Raw genomic sequence first — 24663 nt, 5'->3', positions numbered from 1 at the left:
CCCTATCCCACACAAGTGCCCTAAACACTGGACTATTGAGTATTCTGGGATGGGTCGCTCTCAATCACTGTTCCCCAGTCTCTAAATAATAGTCATTGGAGTAGGAACTAGAACCACCATCCCCACTCCCAGGTGAATGCCCTAATCACTGGGCTATATAAAGCTACTCATTCTCTCTCTCTGGTCCAATGAATATTTTTTAATAAGTTATACAAAGTGAAAGAGCTTCAGCAGGAGAGAGTGAGAGGTTGTCAAGTCCACTAGGTCCCTCTTGTGAATTGAGCCCTTTGTGAATAAGGAGAGGTAACATTTGCCAGATATGTTATTTGTTACAAATTATTATTTATTTCCCTCTACTTTTTTTGTTAAACTGAAACCAACTTGTACCTTCATGTTATGTGTAGTCCTTATGATTTTCATTCATAATCAGAATATGTATTTATATTGGACTACCTTGGATCCTTTCACAGCCATTCTTTTTAGCATTTGTTATTTCTTGCTTTAGGTTGTCACATTTTTGAATCTCATGGGACTTTGCTGCCTTAAGAATTTCTTTTTTGCAGGTTCAAGTCTATCGCTACAGCAGTGTTTTGAAAGTTCTTAATTTATGGTATAAACTCTGACCTCTTCAGTACCTTGCTTTACTTACTCAGTACCTAACTCATTCTCAAAGAGGGTTCCCTTTTTGTTTATATTCTTTTTCTGACTTCTTCTATGGTTCTGGTCTCTCAGAACTTCATGTGTATTGTACTTCCCTCACATAATTGTCCACACACTCGCTATTCATTGATAGACTGTCTGTAGGACAGGAATCAAACATGAGGATGTTAGACATTTTTCTACCATACTTTTCAGAACACAATATGTAAATAGTGTCAGATTATAAGGTATCAATTGCAATCAGATGATTGCTTGATTTCAGCAGGCCCTTTTTTAATGAAAGTGTTTTTTTTACTTATGTACCTTTTATTTAGCAATGATGAATTTTGTCACCATCATATTCACTGCAACCATAGAAGCAAGGGAAGTATTCTTGGGATTAAATCAATGTAATCATTATTTTAATCATGAGTGATCCAATAAATTAATATCAGCTCAGATTAATTTGCAGAAATGCTTTTGGTACTGCTGTTTGTGAGATGCAGATGAGTGCATAATGGCTGGCTGCAGCTTTTGCCTTTATACTTTCACTTCACCCAGGAGTATGTAATTAATTTCCTTGAGCTGCTTTGTAAAGCTTTTTAATATACACTGTATTAAAAGCGTTCAAAGATCAGTAGAATAAAATGAACCACAAAATAAAGTTCCCATAGCTCCAGGGCCTTGAGGTACACTTGCTGATCCAAGGAACAGGCTAAATAATAAAATGAAAAAGCCATTGATCCATTGTTATGTGCACAGCAGCATCACAATATGGTTCTACAGTCAACACTGTACTTAGAAATGTTTGTGTTTTAAACCTTTTCAATGGCTCAAGGAATCTGTACTTCAGCTACTCATAGGGAGAAAGAAGCTATGATTACCTGACAAAAATCATAATGGCAAAGATGAGGATAACTTGACACTCAGCAAAAGTATAGGTATAAGGTTTTCAAAATAAATTACATTCGTATTGTATCAGAAAATATAGAGGAAACCACCAACAAAGTTACAAGGTAAATAATGTAATAGTTGTATATTGCCCTTTTCAACAGAAATATGTGACAGATTCTGAAGAATGCACCTGGAACAACATGCAATACCTTTGGGGCTGCTCTAAATTGTACTTATTTGTAACAACCCCCTGGCACAATTATGCTGGCAGGGACCATTAGAGCATGGCATTGCTCTGGATATTCACTTTCCAACTCTGGCATTCTCCTACACCAGTGATGAGAAGAATTGGGAGGAGGTGGTTTAAAATGTGACTTTTTTTTAAATGCTCTTCCCCTCTCCCTCCCACACACATTATTGATATTAAGACAATTCTTCTAAGGATGCATGTGCAATCTCATTTATACAAACTGTTTCAATAGTCGTCCCTGCCCTTTAAAGTTTCCAAATTTAAAAAAATCCACCTTTGGGCTGAGACAACACATGGAAAAAATTCAGCCTCAAAGGTTAATAGTTCAGAAATCTATAAACCCACTATAATATCTGACAGGAGGTATCAGTAAATTCAATATATTGCATAGCATACAAATGACATCAGATTTTTAAGGGCAAGATAATTGAAACAAATTTTGAGAAGACTCAGGAAAACATGATTTAAAAAAACAGTTGAGAGAGAGCATGCACTCACATGCTCAGGAGAAAGAAAACTCTCTGATTTCAACCCAAGAACATCAGGCCAGGCAGTTTGTAAAAGTTATGCCAATCACACATGGTCTATGGGTCTACACTGCTAACCCCAGCTAACAGGATAAGGCGTGGCGAAGCATATCCATGCAGAGAGGTCCTTCTCTTATTAACTCCTTTTTCATAACATGCACATTGGTACAAACATGCAAAATCTTTGAGCAGTTGTGCAGAAAAGAACTATCTCAAGATTTAAAGGTATTTCCCCATTCAAGCTCATGTGCAAAGCAATATCAGTCTGATTTCTGTGTCTCCAGTAGTGTATCCACTAGAGAAAGGCATACAGCGAGATTGAAGGAAAAGATCTGTGAGGTTCTCCTTTTAGTGGTCTTCCTTCCCACAGACATAGCCTCTCTACAAAGTCTGTATGCAGATCCCAATGGCCTTGCTCCCTTGCTAGCTTCCCTAAACTGGCAGCTGCTTCCAACATCCCCTTCCCCCCCAAACTGCTCTAAATTACCCTAGTTGTGTATAGTCCTAGTGGACCATTACATAAATAGTGGATAATGGAGTGCAGGAAAGCCCTGGCCCTTCCCCAACTTGCTCAGTCATTCAAATCCATTCCATACAAATCATAGAGAGCAGCCCAGATACTGTTGTGCTAATTCTATGCCACTGAAGCACTCCTCTGTGCTAGAGTGATCTACCTGTGGCTAGGTATGCCAGCTGTAGCCACTGTTTTGTGCTGACTACACAGCACAGAGTGACTCTAACACGGCAGAAAAGCTGGGCCATTGTTAACTTTTGAGATCTAATTCAATTAATGAAGTGTGAAATAAAAGTATTTTAATCCTGCTTCCCATGTAAATCTAAATGCAATCATAACTAAAACTCTCTACCTCCATAATGTATTTTTTTGTTAAAGTGTATGCTTGTATCTGGCACTGCTGTTCCTGTTGCCTTAATACAAGCAGTGTGCAACTTCATTAAGGAAAAAAATGATTTGCTGGAAGGTCTTCTCACAGCAAGCAGAACTTCTAGAAATGGCATCAGCAGTTCCTATGCAATTCCTCAAGAAGCATGCTGGTTTGGGGTAGCAGGGTGTCTGGTATGCCAGAATGGGAGTTGGAGAGTGGCAGAAGAACAGTTCTGGTAGGAAGATGGGGTAAGAGCAGGCTTTAGCTAGAGAAACCAGCATGTTTTTTATTGGGCGGGGAGCAGGGGGTTAGGAGGATGAGGGGGGGTTGCACTTGGGGAGATGTAGGAAGATGTTTTGAGGAATTGAGTAATATAGAACTCTTGAAGATTCATAAAGTTTAAGGCCAGAAGGGATGATTAGATCAGCTATGTCTAATATCTGGTCTAGTCTTACAGTCCATTATATTTTACCCAGTTACCCCTGTATTGAGCCCAACAACTTATGTTTTGCTAAACATATCTTCCAAAAAGGAATCCAGTCATGATTTGAAGACACATCAAGAGCTGGAGAATCAAGCACTTTCATTGATAGTTTGTTCCAATGGTTAATCAGCCTCACTATAAATTATTTGTGACTTATTTTCTAATTTGATTTTGTCTGGCTTCAGTTTCCAGCCATTGGGTCTTGTTATGGTTTTGTTAAGGCTGTATCCCCACTTTGAACTTAAGGGTACAAATGTAGGGGCCTGCATGAAAACTTTTAATCTTAACTACCAGCTTAGCTGCCACCATCCCAAGGCTAGTTCCCTTCCCTGGGAAGCCTTGAGAGACCTTCACCAATTCCCTGGTGAATACAGATCCAAACCCCTTGGATCTAAAACAAGGAGAAATTAACCATTCCCCTCCTTCCTCCCACCAACTCCTGGTGGATCAAGATCCAAACCCCTTGGATCTTAAAACAAGGAGAAATTAACCATTCCCCCTCCTTCCTTTCACCAACTCCTGGTGAATCAAGATCCAAACCCCTTGGATCTTAAAACAAGGAAAAATTAACCATTCCCACTCCTTCCTTTCACCAACTTCTGGTGAATCAAGATCCAAACCCCTTGGATCTTAAAACAAGGAAAAATCAATCAGGTTCTTAAAAAGAAGGCTTTTAATTAAAGAAAAAGTAAAAATTATTTCTGTAAAATCAGTATGGAAAATAACTTTACAGGGTAATTAAACTTAAAGAGCTCAGAGGACTCCCCTCTAGTCTTAGGTTTAAAGTACAGCAAACAAAGATAAACACTTTAGTAAAAGGTACATTTACAAGTTGAGAAAAAAAGGAAAACTAAGATGCCTTGCCTGGCTATTTACTTACAAGTTTGAAATAGGAGAGACTTGTTTAGAAAGATGTGGAGAACCTGGATTGATGTCTGGTCCCTCTCAGTCCCAAGAGCGAACACACTCCCAAACAAAGAGCACAAACAAAAGCCTTCCCCCCCTCCCACCTCCCAAGATTTGAAAGTATCTTGTCCCCTTATTGGTTCTTTGGGTCAGATGCCAGCCAGGTTACCTGAGCTTCTTAACCCCTTACAGGGAAAAGGATTTTGGAGTCTCTGGCCAGGAGGGATTTTATAGTACTGTACACAGGACAGCTGTTACCCTTCCCTTTATAGTTATGACAGGTTTTCTCCACTAAATTAAAGAGCTGTTTAGTTCCTGAGATTTTCTCCCCCTGACAGTACCCATAGACAAATTAAATCATCAAAATTACTTTTTCTTTACTTAAAAGCCTTCTTTATAAGTTAAACAAATCATGCTCTTTAAAGTCTCTGACCTAAAGTCATTTTCTCCAGCGCTCAAATAATTTTGGTGGCTCTTTTCTCTATCCTCTCAAATTTTTCAACACCCCTTTTAAAATACAGACACCAAAACTGTCCACAGTATTCCAGTATCATTCTCCACCAACGCAATATACAGTGGCAAAATCACTTCCTATTCCTACTTCCTCTGTTATACATCCAAGGATCTCATTAGCCCTTTTTGCCACAGCATTGCATTGGAAGCTTATTTTCAGTTTCTTGTAAATTCTCCTCAATTCTTTACTGAGTCACTGTATCATGTTTCCAAGATACATTCCCAAACCCCCCATTCTGTACGTACAGCCTGCATTTCTTGTGCCTAGAGATATAACCTTGTATTTGGCTTTATTTAAACTCCTTTTTGTTGAATGGACCCAGCCTACCAAGTGATCCAGATTGCTCTGCATGAGTGCCCTGCCACCATTATTCATCACTTCACTAATCTTTGTGTCATCTATATATATTTATCAGCAGTCATTTTATATTTACGTCACATCATTGATGACAATGTTGAATGGTGTCAGCCTTTGTACTGAGCCCTGTGGAACCCACTAGAACTGCCCCTATTTAGTGATGATTCCCCAATGACAACTACTTTTTGAGACTGTCAGTTAACCAGGTCTTAATCCATTTAATACGTGCTCTTAAAATAGTATAGTGCTAATTTTGTAATTAGAATGTTATGTGGGACTAAGACAAATGTCTTACAACAGACTAAATATGTTACATTAGTGCAGTTACCTTTATCAACCAAGCTTGTGATCTCATGCAAGAATGAAATCAGTTTTGTTAAACTTAGTTTCCATAAAAGCATGTTGACTGGCATTAATTATATTCCTATCCTTTAATGTTTTTATTAATTCAGTCATGTACCATTTTTTCCCATTACTTTGCTCAGGACTGATCTCAGGCTAAATGATCTGTAGTTACTCAGCAATGGGGATATTATTGCTAGGATTTCTTTTGTTCCTAATATACGTAAAAAGCCTCCTTTTAATTGTCCTTAACTCTGCCAGCCATGGATTTTGCCTTGATGTTTTTAGGTTCCTTTATCAATTTTCTTCACTTTCATAACTTCTAGTTTGTATTGATTGCTATCTATTTCCCTTTTCCTTCCATCTATGGGAATATTGCTTTTTTATTTCTAATGCCTTTATATCATCATTGATCTATGATCAATTTTTAGCCAAAGTTGTTCTCTTTGGGCATGTCTACACTACGAAATTAGGTCGATTGTATAGAAGTCGACTTTTAGAAATCGATTTTATACAGTCGATTGCGTATGTCCCCACGAAGCACATTAAGTCAGCGGAGTGTGTCCTCACTACCATGGCTAGCATCAGCATACAGAGCAGTGCACTGTGGGTAGCTATCCCACAGTTCCCGTAGTCTCCACTGCCCATTGGAATTCTGGGTTAAGCTCCCAATGCCTGATGGGGCAAAAACATTGTCACAGGTGGTTTTGGGTACATATCGTCAGTCAACCCTCCCTCCATGAAAGCAATGGCAGACAATCGTTTCGTGCCTTTTTTCCTGGGTTACCCATGCAGACGCCATACCACAGCAAGCATGGAGCCCGCTCAGCTCACCATCACTGCTGCTATTATGAGCATTGTAAACACCTCACACATTATCCTGGAGTATATGCAGAACCGGGCTAAGAGACACCAGCACAATGAGGATTTTGATGAGGATATGGACGCAGACATTCCTGAAAGCATGGGCTGTGGCAATTGGGATATCCTGGTGGCAGTGGGGCTGGTTGATACAGTGGAATGCCAATTCTGGGCCAGGCAAACAAGCACAGACTGGTGGGACCACCTAGTGTTGCAGGTATGGGATGATTCCCAGTGGCTGCAAAACTTTCGCATGCGTAAGGCCACTTTCCTGGAACTCTGTGAGTTGCTTTCCCCCACCCTGAAGCTCAGGAATACCAAGATGAGAGCTGCTCTGACAGTTGAGAAGTGAGTGGCATTAGCCCTGTGGAAGCTTGCAATGCCTGACTGCTACCGGTCAGTCGGGAATCAATTTGAAGTAGGCAAGTCTACTGTGGGGGCTGCTGTGATCCAAGTAGCCAATGCAATCATTGATGTACTGTTATCAAGGGTAGTGACTCTGGGAAATGTGTAGGTCATACTGGATGGCTTTGCTGCAATGGGGTTCCCTAACTGTAGTGGGGCGATAGACGGAATGCATACCCCCATCTTGGCAACGGACCACCTTGCCCACCAGTACGTGAACCTCAAGGGGTACTTCTCAATGGTACTGCAAGCACTGGTGGATCACAAGGGACATTTCACCGATATCAACGTGGGATGGCTGGGAAAGGTGCATGATGCTCGCATATTTAGGAACTCCAGGCTGTTCGAGCAGCTGCAAGAAGGGACTTACTTCCCAGACCAGAAAATTACTGTTGGGGATGTTGAAATGCCAATAATTATCCTTGGGGACCCAGCCTCCCCTTGCTCCCATGGCTCATGAAGTCTTACACTGGCAGCCTGGACAGTAGTAAGGAGCAGTTCAACTATAGGCTGAGCAAGTGCAGAATGGTGGTAGAATGTGTCTTTGGACATTTAAAAGCTCGCTGGTGCTGTTTGCTGACTAGGTCAACATTCCCATTGTTATTGCTGCTTGCTGTGTGCTCCATAATATCTGTGAGCGTAAGGGGGAGATGTTTATGGCAGGGTGGGAGGTTGAGGCAAATCACCTGGCTTCCGATTTTGAGCAGCCAGACACCAGGGCGATTAGAAGAGCACAGCAAGGCATGCTGTGCATCAGAGAGGCTTTGAAAACCAGTTTAATGACTGGCCAGGCTTCGGTGTGACAGTTGTGTGTGTTTCTCCTTGATGCAAACCCACCCCCTTTGTTGATTTTAATTCCCTGTAAGCCAACCACCCTCTCCCCTTGGAAATAAAGTAACAATTGTTTTGAAACCATGCATTCTTCCTTTATTAATTAAAAAATAAATGAGATAACGGACAAGGTAGCCCAGGTGGGGTGGGGGAGGAAGGAAGGACAAGGCCACATTGTTTATTGTAGCCACACTAAAAATCAAACTGTTTGAATGACAGCCTTCTGTTGCTTGGGCCATTCTCTGGAGTGGAGTAACTGGGTGCCCAGAGCCTCCTCCCCCCACACCGCCTCGTGTTCTTGGGCATCTGGGTGATGCGGATATGGAACTTGCGGAGGAGGGCATGCGGTTATACAGTGGATGCACCGTGGGTCTGTGCTCTTGTTGGCTTTCTTGCTCCCCCAACAGATGCTTCATCATGTCCGTTTGCTCCCCCATTAGCCTCAGCATCACATCCTGCCTCCGCTCTTCATGCTCACTTGATTCTTTCCTGGCCTCTGCTACTGAATGCCTCCATGCATTAAGCTGTGCCCTATCAGTGCGGGAGGACTGCATGAGCTCAGAAAACATGTAATCGCAAGTGCGGTTTTTTTCCGCCTTCTAATCTGCGATAACCTCAGGGATGGAGATGATAGGGGGAGCGTAGAAACATTTGCACCGGGGGGAGATAAAAAGGGAGAGTAAAATCTAAGATGATACATTTACATACAAAAGAGAGACATTCACAGTGAATCAAGCAATTCACAGCAGACAACACATGTGCTTTAGGTAGAAGGTCGCATTTTGCCTTTTATATTGAGCGCCTGCCGGTATGGTGACACATCACACACGGCTGGGCAACAGAATTTGGTTTCCAGGCATCCATGGTAAGCCTTTTGGGACACAGGGTTGGCTTCTTATGCCTTCATAACATGTGGGAATGTTTTCAATCTGCAGCACCCTCTTTTCCCAGTGCAAGCAATGGGTTGGGTTTCACATTTAAAAGGAGGGGCTGTGGTTTTCAGGTGGATATGCAGCACACACCTACCCCACCCCACCACGTGGCTATTCTCTGGGATGATCCCTTTTCCCCACCCCCCGGCCGCGTGGCTATTCTCTGGGATGATAAGGTCAGGATGACAGGGTGATGGCTAGAGATCTTTTGAGTGAACCAAGATTACAAGTTAAAGGGTGGTAACCAATCACATCAGAGGGGCAATATGTAACTTGTTTCTATCAATGTATAAAAGAGGGGTCGCAGAAGGGGATGTCTTTCCTTAGCCTAGAAGGGAATAGAAAGCCCCATTGTTCACTGAGCCAAGTCCATTGTAATGGGCATTCATGTACCAGTGTAACTGTAGACAATGAGCCAGGACCGTGCTTCATTGACAATAAATCTGGCTGAGCGCCTTCACTGATGAACCGAGTCTGTGGTCTCTTTGGGCAGTTGGATCGAGGTCTGCTGGGCCAGCTATCTACAGAGAGCTGGCACAACATAACACACATATGCAGCCACCATTTGACAAGATGGGGTAGATGGACTTTGAAAAGTCAAATAGGTGCCCAGACCTTATGTTGCCAAACAATAACAACAAAAATCAAATCTGCATGTTGGTCAGAAACAGAGGTTTAAATATTTTGACTATTTATACTGTAGATAATAATGGGGTTAACATTTGTTTTTGTTGTATATCTGCTATTACTGAGTCTCCTTTTACAGTTTTCTTATATGATGTTTTCATGCCTTTTATCGGTATGGATCACTAGTTATTCCATAGCTTAGTTTTATATCATGCAGTAACTTTGATTATATCAGTCTCTGGAGATTATTTATGCAGCAGTTATTGACTCAAACCAGTTTGCTTGACTGTGAATATGATATTTAAAAAAGATGATTGTGGGGAACTAATCAGTTGCAATCAGACTGCTGGATTTCATTAAAAAAGGGCCTGCTGAAAGTGTTTTCTTTTCTTACGCACATTTTATATAATATTGATGAATTTTGTCACCATTATACTCACTACAACCATAGAATCAAGGGAAGTATCCTTGGGATTAAATCAATGTAATCATTATTTTAATCATGAGTGATCCGATAAATTAATATCAGCTCAGATTAATTTGCAGAAATGCTTGTGGTACTGCTGTTTGTGAGATGCAGTTGAGTGCATAATGGCTGGCTGCAGCTTTTGCATACAGTCACTTCCCCACAAGTATGTAATTAATTTCCTTGAGCTGCTCTGTAAACCTTTTTAATATACACTGTATTAAAAGCGTTCAAAGATCAGTAGAATAAAATGAACCACAAAATAAAGTTCCCATAGCTCCAGGGCCTTGAGTTACACTTGCTGTTCCAAGGAACAGGCTAAATAATAAAATGGAAAAGCTATTGATCCATTGTTATATGCACAGCAGCATCACAAGATGGTTCTGCAGTCAACACTGTACTTTAAAACACAAATATTGATAACTTTTTGAATGGCTCAAAGAATCTGTTCTTAAGATACTAATGGGGAGAAATAAGCTATGATTACCTGACAACAAAAATCATAATGATAAAAACGTGGATAAATTGACACACGGCACAAATATAGGCATAAAATTTCCAAAATACAATACAGAAGTAATTTATCAGAAAAGAAAGAGGAAACTACCAATGAAGCAACAAGTTAAATTATTTAATAGTTTTGTATATTGTCCTTCACAACAGAGGTGTGACAGATTCTGAGGGAATTAATTAGGATATAATGGCTCACCGAGATTGACACTTTGACAAATTTGAGATTGACACTATACTCATCTCTGAATAGAAATTGGGGGGAAGGAGCTAAAAAAAAAGCTTGTAGCATGAACTACAGCAATTATGATGAAATATTTCACAGATATTTTGAGGGGAAAATGGAACTATCAAAATTGCTGTAAAGGATGCTCTTATACAGACAATTTTTCAGAAGTTCATATGCCTGAAATAGGACATATTTATTAGAGCTTAATAAAGCTCCTAACTGCATGATTTGTAAGCCCAAATACCATGTGCACATCTACATCTGTTTTTGCCAACTGCTAAATCTCTGATGTTCAAGTTTATGATCTTTTTGAAAATCTGAGTCAGTCTGCCCCAGCTTACAATTATAGAGCCTTAGATTTTAAGGCCAGCAGGCTCTATTATGATGATGAAGTCTGAGCTTGTGTATAGCAGTGATTTTCACCCGGCAATTCCTGCATCATGCCCACATCTTATGGTTGAGCTAGAGCATTTTTTTAAAAAAAGGCATTCAACTCCCGATTTACAAACTTCAAGTGATGGAGAATCTACTACATCCATTGGTAAATTATTACAGTGATTAATTACCTCACTGTTAAAACCATGCCCCTTATCTCTAACCTGAACTTGTCTAGTTTCAGCGTCCAGTCACTGGATCTTTTTGTGCCTTTTATCCTTTTAATCAGACATGTTCTTTCTATGTTGGTACTTATAGATCATTAATAAGTCAACTCTCAATTTCTAGGTCATGATTAGGATGCTGATGTTGACCTGAAAAGCTCTAAAGAGTCTGGATCCTGACTACTTGAGGGACCTTCTCTCTCCCCATGTAATTTCATTGTCATTGCAATAAGCAAGGTGTTTGAGCTAACAGTCTCGATTCAAAACAGAGGCATATGTTGGTGGAATATTTTCCATGTAAGGTCCTTTATTTCGGGATGCTCTCCCTTTTTCTTTCTATCAAAACCCAATCTTGTTGACCTTCAAGGCAAGCTGTATTGTTAATCTCCTTTTCTTCCAGTTGTTAGGGGAGGGATGGCATAATGGGGGGAAATCACTGTCAGAGCACTCCCTCAAACTAGGACACAGGCATTCTTGTATTCTAGCAGCCTGTATTTTCTGCTATTCTGGTTCTATGGTAATCTGCAGTTTCTGTGGCCCAGCCATCCAGCAAAATCATCTTTCAAATTCAGTTCCCCTTCCAGGTTAGCAGAAAAATACAAACATAAAATACCCAAAGTCTGATGGGCCTTTCTGTCAGGCCCTTTGCCTCTGCTGGGACTTGTTGATCTTTGCCTCATAGTCCTGAGGTTTGAACTTCCCTACTTGCTGGGGAAGGGGAACCCAGGCCCATCTTTTCCTCTGAGTTCCATCCCAGGGACACTGTGTTAGGCATGTTGCCATTTTTCAGATTCAAGCAGTTAGTCAAATGTCAGGGTACTGGGGAAGTTCCAGTTGGAAGTAGAATTGATGGAGTCTGGTGTTCTTTGATGCAATCTTGTTTCTTTATAGGAAATGTACAAAGTCCCGCTTCTCCAAACGCAAGAGGAACCCAAAACAAAAAGAGAAATTTCTTAGCTTATAGCCCCAAAGCTTTTTAGCCAACCCAAAAGCTCTCTCTAGCTTGTTCCAGGTCATACCGTGCTCACAGGTTATAGATGGTTTTCTTGCCTCTCTCTTGTGTTCTCTCACACACCTGGTCACAATATCCAGTGGAATCTCCCCCCGACATGGTGCTAGTTTCTGGACAGACTCTATTAAGCCTTGTTGTAGGTGTGGCCCCTTTATCTTTCTCTTATAACTATATAATTGAAGGGCACATTCATGCATCAGTTTGAACCAGATTTTAACTCAACCCATAATGAGGTTTCATCCAGTTCATAACAGGAAGGGAAGGATTGTTCCTTACAATCTCTTGCTACTTCCCTGGGCTGCTCCTACCTTTTTCCTGTTTATCAATTTCTTTTACAGAGCTGCTGCCTCTGCTACTGCTGCTCTGAAGTTCTGTCTCCTTGTGCAACTTCTTCCCAGCATATTAATGAAGAGCTTCCTCTAGGCCATTCCCAGCCTCTCTAACAGCACTGTCTACCCCCGCCCTCCCCTACTTCAGAGTCTTCCTCCTACTTTGCATTGTGCCTAGTTTTAGGACATCCCTTCTTCTCAGCTGGGACTGAAATGAAATTGGGCCCGATCCCACCTCCAAGTTCTTTTTAATCCTTTATTTGCCAGAGTGGGGTGCACAGCCATCACAGTTCAGTTGAGAGAGAGTGGTCAGAGGAAAACAGTAATTGTTATGATGTTGGAAAGTCCATTTTTCTAGTCAGGATTGTTTCATGTGGCAAGCCATTTGGATTGAGAATCCCCTTACCACCACCCCTTTATGTTCTATGTTTTGAATAGAACTGGTCAAATACTATGCTTCAGGTTCATTATTTGACTTTTTTTTCCCTTTTGTCCAATAGTGTATTTAACAAATCAGTTTTTAGGTATTTGACCAGCTGTAGCTTACAAACACCCACACCCAAGATACTTTCAATAAATATAAATAACTAGATCAGTGGTTTGAATCTGGCCCTAAGATGGACGTTTTTAACCACCCGGTGTATGTTTGGTAGCTATGTTTAACTACAGCTGACCAGTATCCATGACACAAAACCATCATCACAATTAGCACCCATGTTGGTAGTCCAAGGTATGGAGACTGAACTACTCTGATTGTTACTCCTAATGGTGGTCTCTCCGCTAAAAGCTGAGGCACTGGGAAGTCTAGGAAAGAAACAATTAGTGTTAAATTTCTCTCATATGCTGGTGATTTAAAGTTGCATTTTTTAAATTTATGCAACAATCTTTTGTACCTTGCTTTTGAGTGCCCCATAGAATGTAAAGTTTTGATCATTCTAAATTCTTATAACCCTGGCCATTGGGGAAACAGAGAGATATAAAATTCTTGAAAGAACCAGCTTAGAGACTAAAAGAGAATCTGTACTCCCTGTAGATGTGCAGAAAGTCATTCCTGCAAATGTACAGTAGCTGTGTGTAGTGAAGGGAAAATTATTCTCTTGTTGATGTGTGTGCTGAGCTCCCATTAACACTAATGGGAGCTATATTTATATTGAGTGAAGGGAGAATATATTCATAGTGTGCAGCCACTTAGCAAACAGAGGCTTATTTTTAGAGACAACGTGTGACATAACTGGGGAATTCTTAACAATGGAGTATCCAAGGGCAATACATATTTCATTATTTCCTTATATTTTTCCTCTGTACTGTTTGTTTTTTCATGTCAAAAATACCATGCCTCTAACTGAATTTTCTACTGCTCCACTAGCCAGTGTTACAATAAGTAAAAGTGACCTGCAATGATGTTATTAAAATGACTAGGACTACAGTATGTGGTCTTGTGATTAAGGGTATGTCTACACTACAGGATTAATCCGAATGTACAGAATTCGAATTTTGGAAACAGATTGTATAAAGTCGAATGTATGCGGCCACATTAAGCACATTAATTCGGCGGTGTGAGTCCATGTACCGGGGCTAACTTCAATTTCCAGAGCATTGCACTGTGGGTAGTTATCCCATAGCTATCCCATAGTTCCCACAGTCTCCCTTGCCCATTGGAATTCTGGGTTGAGATCCCAGTGCCTGATGGGGCCAAAAACATTGTCGCAGGTTGTTCTGGGTACAGCCTCACCCCTCCCTCCATGAAAGCAATGGCAGACAACCGTTTTGCGCCTTTTTTCCTGGGTGAATAGTGCAGACGCCATACCACGGCAAGCATGGAGCCAGCTCAGCTCAAGACAGCAGTCATGAACATTGTAAACACCTCATGCATTATCGTGCAGTTTATGCTGAACCAGGACCAGCAAAACGAGGCAAGGAGGCGGCGGCGACGGCAGCGCGGTGACGAGAGTGATGAGGACATGGACACGGACACGGACACAGAATTCTCTCAAACCACGGGTCCCGGCGCTTTGGAGATCATGTTGTTGATGGGGCAGGTTCTATCCATGGAGTGCCGATTCTGGGCCCGGGAAACAAGCACAGACTGGTGGGACCGCATAGTGTTGCAGGTGTGGGACGATTTCCAGTGGCTGTGAAACTTTTGCATGCGTAAGGACACTTTCATGGAACTTTGACTTGCTTTCTCCTGCCCTGAAGAGCCAGAATATCAGGATGAGAGCAGCCCTCACAGTTGAGAAGCGAGTGGCGATAGCCCTGTGGAAGCTTTCAATGCCAGACAGCTACTGGTCAGTCGGGAATCAATTTGGAGTGGGCAGATCTACTGTGGGGGCTGCTGTCATGCAAGTAGCCAAAGCAATCATTGAGCTGCTGCTACGAAAGGTAGTGACTCTGGGAAATGTACAGGGCATAGTGGATGGCTTTGCTGCAATGGGATTCCCTAACTGCGGTGGGGCAATAGATGGAACCCATATCCCTATCTTGGCACCGGAGCACCAGGGTACCCATAAACTGCAAGGGTTACTTTTCAATGGTGCTGCAAGCACTGGTGGATCACAGGGGACGTTTCACCAACATTATTGTCGGCTGGCCAGGAAGGGTTCATGACACTCACGTCTTCAGGAACACTACTCTGTTTAAAGGGCTGCAGCAAGGGACTTACTTCCCGGACCAGAAAATAATCATTGGGGATGTTGAAATGCCTATAGTTATCCTTGGGGACCCAGCCTACTCCTTAATGCCATGGCTTATGAAGCCATACACAGGCAGCCTGGACAGGAGTCAGGAGCTGTTCAACTACAGGCTGAGCAAGTGCAGAATGGTGGTGGAATGTGCATTTGGCCGTTTAAAAGATCGCTGGCACACTTTACTGACTCGCTCAGACCTCAGCCAAACCAATATCCCCATTGTTATTGCTGCTTGCTGTGTGCTCCACAATCTCTGTGAGAGTAACGGGGAGACCTTTATGGCGGGGTGGGAGGCTGAGGCAAATTGCCTGGCTGCTGATTACGCTCAGCCAGACACCAGGATGATTAGAAGAGCACACCAGGACGCACGGTGCATCAGAGAAGCTTTGAAAACCAGTTTCATGACTGGCCAGGCTACCGTATGAAAGTTCTGTTTGTTTCTCCTTGATGAAAACCCACCCCCTTTATTGACTGTAAGCAACCCACCCTCCCCCTTCGATCACAGCTTGCTTTCAAAGGAAATAAAGTCATTATCATTTAAAAATCATGTATTCTTTATTAATTGATTATAAAAAGAGGGAGAGAACTGAGAAGGTAGCCTGGGTGGGGTTTAGGAGGAGGATAGGAGGGAAGGAAAAGGCCACTAAAAAAAGGTTAAAATAATGACAGCCTTTTGCTTGGGCTGTCCACTGGGGTGGAATGGGAGGGTGCACGTCTGGGTGAGGAGGTTATGAAACATGGTGAGGGGGGAGGGTGGTTATACAGGGGCTGCAGCGGCAGTCTGTGATCCTGCTGCCATTCCTGAAGCTCCACCAGATGCCGGAGCATGTCTATTTGCTCAAGCAGCAGCCCCAGCATTGCATCCTGCCTCCTCTGATCTTCCTGCCGCCTCCTGTCCTTATGTTGGTCCCTCCTGTCCTCACGTTCACTGGCATATTTCCTATACTTTGAAACCATGTCCTTCCATTCATTCAGATGAGCTTTTTCATTGCGGGTGGATTCCATAATTTCCGTGAACATCTCGTCTCGCGTCCTCTTTTTCTGACGCCTTATCTGAGATAGCCTTCGGGAAGGAGGAGGGAGGCTTGAAAAATTTGCAGCTGCTGGAGGGAGGGGAAAAAAGGAAAGAATTTTTTAAAAAGATACATTTTACAGAACAATGCTTATACTCTTTCATGGTGAACAACACTATTCACATTACATAGCACATGTGATTTCTGTGCAAGGTCGCATTTTGCCTCTTAATATTGAGTGCCTGTGGCTTTGCTGCTAGAGATCACAGACGCAGGTCTGGGTAGCAGAATTCGGCTTGCATGTGGCCATGGTAAGCCATTCTCTTTCGTCTTCTGCGCCCTCCTTTCCCACATACCAAGCAAAGCTCATTGAGTGCTGCGGTTTTCCTGTTAACCTTCAGCAGCAGAAAACAAAATAACCCACCCCCCATCCAATTCTCTGGAATGATCATTTTATCCCTCCTCCCACTGCGTGGCTGGTATCAGGGAAGATCCCTGCTAGCCACACGTGAAAAGCTCAGCGCCAATCTCCTGCCCTCCCCTCCCTCTCCCCCCCCCCCGTGCTTGGCTTACTACAGGGAAGGATTTCTTTTCAGCCACAGGCAAACAGCCCAGTAGGAAGGGCCACCTCTGTCCCCTTAATTAAATTCCCGTATTTCAACCAGGTTACCATGAGCAATATCACTCTCCTGAGGATTACACAACGAGATAAAGAACGGATGTTGCTTGAATGCCAGCAAACACTGGGACCATACGCTGCCAGGCTTTATCATGCAATGATACCAGATTACTTGCTACTAGCATGATGTGGTCAAGTGTCCTACCATGGAGGACGGAATAAGGCTGCACTGCCCAGAAACCTTCTGCAAAGGCTTTTGGAGTACCTCCAGGAGAGCTTCATGGAGATGTCCCTGGAGGATTTCCGCTCTATCCCCAGACACGTTAACAGACTTTTCCAGTAGCTGTAGTGGCCGGGAATGCATCCCAAGTCCTCAGGGCAAATTAATCATTAAACCATGTTTTATATTTTAAACGGTAAACTCACCTGAGGTCCCTTCCATGGGGTCATGGTCTTCGGTACTGGCTTGGGAGGGTACTTCAGTCAGGCTGAGAAAAAGATCCTGGCTGTTGGGGAGAATGGAGTGCTGTGTGCTCTCCGCAAGCTTGTCCTCCTCCTCCTCCTCCTCCTCCTCTTCCCCATCCGCAGAATCCTCAGGTGTAGCTGATGAGATTACCCCCGCCTCAGAATCTACGGTCAGAGGTGGGGTAGTGGTGGCAGCCCCCCCTAGAATTGCGTGCAGCTCAGCGTAGAAGTGGCATGTCTGCGACTCTGACCTGGAGCGACCGTTTGCCTCCTTTGTTTTCTGATAGGCTTGTCTGAGCTCTTTGACTTTCACGCAGCACTGCTCTGAGTCCCTATTGTGGCCTCTCTCCATCATGCCCTTGGAGATTTTTTTCAAAAGTTTTGGTATTTTGTCTTTTCAAACTAAGTTCTGCTAGCACTGAACAGGGCCGGCTCCAGGCACCAGCTTAACAAGCAGGTGCTTGGGGCGGCCAAGGGAGAGGGGCGGCACCTGAGGCAATTCGGGAGTGGCAGGTCCATCACTCCCTCTAGGAGCGAAGGACCTGCCGCTGAACTGCCACCACTGATCGCGGCTTTTTTTTTTTGCTTGGGGCGGCAGAAATGCTGGAGCCGGCCCTGGCACTGAATCCTCTCCCCATATAGCGATCAGATCCAGTACCTCCCGTATAGTCCATGCTGATGCTCTTTTTCGGTTATCGGCCTGCATGGTTACCTATGCTGATGAGCTCTCTGTGGTCACCTGTGCTCTCCTGTGCTGGGCAAACAGGAAATGAAATTCAAATGTTCGCGGGGCTTTTCCTGTCTACCTGGCCAGTGCATCCGAGTTCAGATTGCTGTCCAGAGCGGTCACAATGGTGCACTGCGGGATAGCTCCCGGAGGCCAATACCATCGAATTGCAGCCACACTAACCCTAATTCGAAATGACAATATCGATTTCGGTGCTACTCCGCTCATCGGGGAGAAGTACAGAAATTGATTTTAAGAGCCCTTTATTTCGAAAGAAACGGCTTCGTTGTGTGGATGGGTGCAGGGTTAATTCAATTTAACGCTGCTAAATTCGAATTAAACTCATAGTGTAGACCAGGCCTAAGGCACAGGACTAACAACCAGAAGAACTGGATTCTACTGTTGGCCTTGCCACACAATTCTTGTGTGATTTTGGGCAAGTCATGGAAAACTGGGTTTCAGTTTTCCTATCTGTAAAATAGGAATAATACCCATCTTAAAATGGTATTACACTATTTCATTAATTCAAGTTTTTAAAGAACTTTCAGATCCTGACATGAAAGGCACTATGCAAGTGCAAAGCTTTATTTATCATTATAATAATATAATATCATGTGTGTGTATATGAAAATATGTAGTGATATTAAAGTATTATTTTTCTTCTGACTTTTCCAAAGTGTTTTATAAACTTTAATTAAGTCTCACTATATCCATATGATGTAGTATTCTCTTTTCAGGAATGGGTCAAAACAGAACCTGGAATCTGAGCCCTTTCTAATTAAATTGCAGCGGAGAGATGGGGGATCATATTTAAATCCCTTATTCAGAAGCTATCCCCATGCATTAGATTCATAGATTCATAGATTATAGGACTGGAAGGGACCTCGAGAGGTCATCGAGTCCAGTCCCCTGCCCGCATGGCAGGACCAAATACTGTCTAGACCATCCCTGATAGACATTTATCTAACCTACTCTTAAATATCTCCAGAGATGGAGATTCCACAACCTCCCTAGGCAATTTGTTCCAGTGTTTAACCACCCTGACAGTTAGGAACTTTTTCCTAATGTCCAACCTAGACCTCCCTTGCTGCAGTTTAAACCCATTGTTTCTGGTTCTATCCTTAGAGGCTAAGGTGAACAAGTTCTCTCCCTCCTCCTTATGACACCCTTTTAGATACCTGTAAACTGCTATCATGTCCCCTCTCAGTCTTCTCTTTTCCAAACTAAACAAACCCAATTCTTTCAGCCTTCCTTCATAGGTCATGTTCTCAAGACCTTTAATCATTCTTGTTGCTCTTCTTTGGACCCTTTCCAATTTCTCCACATCTTTTTTAAAATGCGGCGCCCAGAACTGGACACAATACTCCAGCTGAGGCCTAACCAGAGCAGAGTAGAGCGGAAGAATGACTTCTCGTGTCTTGCTCACAACACACCTGTTAATACATCCCAGAATCATGTTTGCTTTTTTTGCAACAGCATCACACTGTTGACTCATATTTAGCTTGTGGTCCACTATAACCCCTAGATCCCTTTCTGCCGTACTCCTACCTAGACAGTCTTTTCCCATTCTGTATGTGTGAAATTGATTTTTCCTTCCTAAGTGGAGCACTTTGCATTTGCATTAGCTTCCATACTAGATCCACAAAAGGCAGGCACCAATTTTTCAGCTCTAGTTCAGATACAACTACAGTCCTGCATGAATAGCTGTTTTTATGATATTACAATCCAAGCTAATGGAAACCTCAGTCAACAGCTGATCTCTCTTTCCTGCAATCCTGTCTCATTTACTACATGACTTCCAACCTCTACCACAAATGAGGTGGAGATACTACAGATAACAGCCTCATTTGCCACACAAACCTGATTCTTTCTCAGTGTACTGTCTGTTCTGTACACCGAATGAGGCAGGAGTCCTATGGAAAATACAGTATGTGATTATGTAATTGGAGATTACACAGAAGGCACAGGGAATTTTATTCTGGCATTTCTGAAGAGTTTTCAGTGTTTAATTTTGCAACCTTAACTTTTTTTTTTTAAATGTAGACAAGCCCAGATTACATCAGCTAGGTCTCATTGGGAATGTCTACACTGCAGCTAGAAGGTGTGGTTCCCAGCATGGTTAGACAGATTCACGACACCTTGAACAGAGCTAGTGCACTAAAATAGCCATGTGGATGCCACAGCACAGGCAGTGGCTCAGGCTAGTCACCCAAGTTTGGACTCAGCGGGTCGGGTGGACTTGGACTTGGGGCCACTAGCTCAAGCTGCTGCCCGGGCTGCAGCATCACACTAATATTTTTAGCATAGAAGCTCAAGCAGTGCTAGCGCTAGTCTGTCTATCCAGGCTGAGCATGATACTTTCCAGCTTCAGTGCAGGCATAGCTACTAAGACCTAAGACCGCACTTTTGACCTACTATACCACTCCTGGTCCTACTGAATTCAACAGGTGTTTTACTGTTCAACTAGTATTTGTCCACACAACTTTCTTTAAAATACATGTTCTCAAGTGAAGTTATTATTAAAGAAAAATATCCTTCAGTGCTTACTCAGGAGAATGTCCTATTGAAATTGAGGGAAACCTTTTTGGAAAGGAATGAATTAAAATAGAACTTATTTACACTATATAGACCACCTATATTGAATATACCAATTTCAGTTATGTCAGAATATAGGCTGGGCAACAGAATCACTGAAAGAGATCTTAGGTTTTTAAAAGACTACATTAAATATTACTCAACAACCATGATCATGTTGCTATATTGGGAGAATCATTAGGAAAGCAAATATATATTCTTCTCTATTCAACATTAGTTACCCTTCAATTTGGAGTACTGCTTTCAGTTTTGGGCAGTACAGTTTTAAAAAGACAAACATACTAAAAGTTTAGAGCGGAGCAAAACCAAACCAAAAAACCTGCAACCCAATGGTCATATCAGTTTAAGACCTCCCACTGGGTCTGATTCTTCACTGTCTAGTGTAGTCAAAGTGTGTACAATTGTGCAAAGTGGTTGTAGTGGGGTTTGATTTGTTTTGCTTTACAACCATTTATCACTCCCTTTGCACAATGATTACTCAAAATGTAAGACAGTGGTGAATGCAGTCCATAAGTAATATTGGAAAGAGGATGAAAATATCATTGGTACTTGAAAACAGGACACACAGTAATGGGTCTAAACTGCACCAGGGAAAAATTATGTTAAATGCTATATCAAAAAAACCTTTCTAGCTACAGGAAGAAATACACAACTAAGCTAGCTACCACCAAAGGAAATTGTAGAATCATCATCGCTGGAGATATTCAAGGCTGGGCTTGACACCCACTTATCAAGACTGGCTTAGGGATAATGAAAACAATCCTACCCTTATGCAGATGGTAGACTAAATGACTAACTAGCCATTCTTTCCAACTCAAATCATATATATTTCTTGTCAGTGGGATAAATCTAGGTACATTTCTGGTTTCCAGGAAGCCATTTGATTTTTATAACTCCTTGATCATCGCTACAGTGCTGCTCTTTGTACTATATATTGAAAAGTTTTAAATTACTAGTTCTTTTAATTAAAAAAGATCAACAGCAATAACAACTTCCTTAATCAGAAGAGATGTCCAGAAGTTAATTGTTCAGTGATAAAATCCTAAATGTATTGCATGGAAAATTTGGTCCAATGAAGAAAGATAAATAATATTGGTTTTTATGTCTTTAGAACTTAAGATCCAAATTTCCAATTCTGGGGCCAATTTTTCAGTTCAATAAAACATTATAACTCTTCATGCTGTGAACAAAAATATGACTGAAGACCACAGAAGTGTTTTAGCCATGCAGTCAATAATTAGGGGACAAATAAATGGGTCCACAGAAATTTTAAATTTGAAAGAAAAAACAAAGTTTCTGTAACAAACTGGCATTCCCAATTTTCTCCTAAAGCAGTTCACATACAGAATCTGGTCCAAACTTACTCCCTTGCTGAGGATTCATTTACTGATAAGCTACATAAACCTCAGCCTAAGATTTTAATGATTTTGAAGGTCCCTATGGGTTTTCGATTCCTACCCTTAGTTTCTTGTGCCTTGAAGAGACACTTAGACCCTTATCTGATAATCAGCTGACACTAATAGGATCCAATTGTCTGACATCAGAGTGAGTCAGCAGAAGAGATTTATCTCTTTATGCGCTGTCCTAGAACCTGAGATCATGGTAATTCAGCAGAACTCTTCATCTTTTCTGAGGATCCTAGAACCAGACACTTTGTTCTAGTTTCACAGTATATCAAAGAGAAGTGTTGTTTACAATAATTTTATATATCTATACTTTAATATATTTATTTACCAGTTTGATTTCTTTTTCTATTTTTTTTAGGATCCACATGGTTGATCTCTGTGCTTATATTCTGCTCTCTTGATATGTGCAGAGCACCCTTTAGGATGTCAGTGGGTGTTTCATATATCTAGACAGTGCAGACTATAGGAGATGACATTTGCCATGTGGACCTGAGAGGAGAAGTTTGCCCTAAGATAGATCCTTTCATTAAGGTTTTCTTCCACTGCAGTAGTCACTTCTGTTTTAAAGGAAAATGAACCTCATTGATAATGTTCTGGAATAAAATTTGGCAATGAATTACCTGGTTTCATCTGCATAGATATCACCATCAAACATTCAATCAATGATACAAAAAAGGGGTGTGTCTGTTCAAAGTAACATGAAAGATCCCAGTCTACGTTTCTCTAATGCAAGTTTCCATTATAAAGAACCCAGTTAAAAAGATTAATCACAGAGCACTTTCAAAATCATGGCATTCCAGATGTATAGATATTTGTGTAGTTGACATTGTTATTTACTATTGCAATTTTGTGGAGCAAATCAATTAGGGCTGTATAGAAATATTGTTAATTTTGAGAAGCCTCAACACACAAAAATGTGATCACAATGCCGTTTAGCAGAAATTTAGAAAAAAAATAGATATATAACCATGGCTATAATAAGAGCATACTATTTTCATATATTCAAATTAAAATAATTCTGTTATTTTTAATGTTTAATTTAAAATACAATTTTACCTTTGAATTGATCTGTTTTAATGCTGATGGACAAAATGACTATGTTGTTAGGTACTTAATTATTACTAGAAATTGTGACTAATAAAGTCTTTTTTGTTTTTGTTTTTAGTTTGGTAGTCACAAAGGAAACAGACAGTGCAAGATCTCGTAGCATGCCAATGTCGCCATCTGATTTTCTGGATAAATTAATGGGTAGGATGTCAGGCTATGATGCAAGAATCAGACCAAATTTCAAAGGTAATTTTGAAAACTAATTCACTTTAATTTAACATTGTCTTTGATGCAAATGTGTGTTTTGGAGAAAATTTAAAAGCAAAACAAATGTACTCAGCCATGCTCAGCTAACCTTGACTTTGATCATTCAAATTTCAGCAAAAACATGGTCTACTGTTTGTTGAAGTTTGGGTAGATGCCAAAATGCTACTAAAGTTTAGTATTATTTTAATATTTTAGTGTGATATGTATATAGTATAATTTAAAGAACTAAAAGGAACACATAAGATGTTCACAGATACATATTTTTTTTTCATATTTTTGGTATATGCTCATGAATCAAATAGGGATGTGCATGCATCTAAATAATTAGTACCAAAGTACTTCCTGTATGTCCATATAGGATACAGCATCTAGGACCACTGTAATACTAGTGCTAATGTTAAAGAGCATACCATGTAGTTGGTGAATGCATTTAAAACAGAAAACATTAGAAGCTATCCTCTTCCTGTCACTGACTGTATCTATGGCTTTCCAATAGTCTTCTGTCACCCTTTTAATAGGCTTCCAACAAGCTCTGTGACCCTCAATTTGCTTAGGTAGAATGTTGAAACTTTAGGGGGGTTCTCAACTTTCTAGAGTTTAAGAATTCTAGATAAATTTATGAAACAATTTTAAAATATTTGAATCAAGTTAATCATTTGTACCTTCAGTAAAATAAAAAGGGGGAGGGATAGCTCAGTGGTTTGAGCATTGGCCTGCTAAACCCAGGGTTGAGAGTTCAATCCTTGAGGGGGCCACTTAGGGATCTGGGGAAAAATCAGTACTTGGTCCTGCTAGTGAAGGCAGGGGGCTGGACTCGATGACCTTTCAAGGTCCCTTCCAGTTCTAGGACATGGGATATCTCCATTATTTTATTTATTTATTTAAAAGAATACTTTTCAAATACAGATTGTGTGTGGAGGGGAAAATCTCCTGCAAATAAAGCCCCTACTAGTGTTCCTTTGCATCAGTTTTTCCTCATCTTTGCCCTTCTTCCTGTTTTCAGGAGGTCTTCTCTCTTCTCTTTTCAAGATATTTTCTATAAATCTCCACTTCTGCCACAGGCCTTTTCCAATCAGAAGCCAGGACTCCCTCCATTTTTACCTTCTCAGGATCTATCTCACCACCCTTCTCAATCTCACCTCTTGTTTATCACTGCATTTTAAAATGTTTTTAATTTTACCGGTGCTCAGAAATTTGACTAGCTACATCCCTGAAGTTATAGGTACTGGATTTTATTTA

General features: G+C 41.4%; 1 protein-coding gene across 1 annotated transcript in view; it reads left to right on the top strand.

Moving 5' to 3' along the window:
- Positions 1–24663, top strand: part of GLRA3 (glycine receptor alpha 3) — a 149303-nt gene that overhangs the window by 13785 nt on the left and 110855 nt on the right. The window contains exon 2 of the mRNA XM_008174945.2: positions 23276–23403. Within this exon, the coding sequence (XP_008173167.1) occupies positions 23276–23403 (128 nt within the window). The remainder of the gene's footprint in view (positions 1–23275; positions 23404–24663) is intronic.

The sequence above is a fragment of the Chrysemys picta genome, chromosome 5, assembly GCF_011386835.1.
Source record: "Chrysemys picta bellii isolate R12L10 chromosome 5, ASM1138683v2, whole genome shotgun sequence".
Lineage (NCBI taxonomy): Eukaryota > Metazoa > Chordata > Testudines > Emydidae > Chrysemys > Chrysemys picta.
The sequence above is the reverse complement of the archived record's forward strand: the minus strand, read 5'-3'. Positions and strand labels throughout refer to the sequence as shown.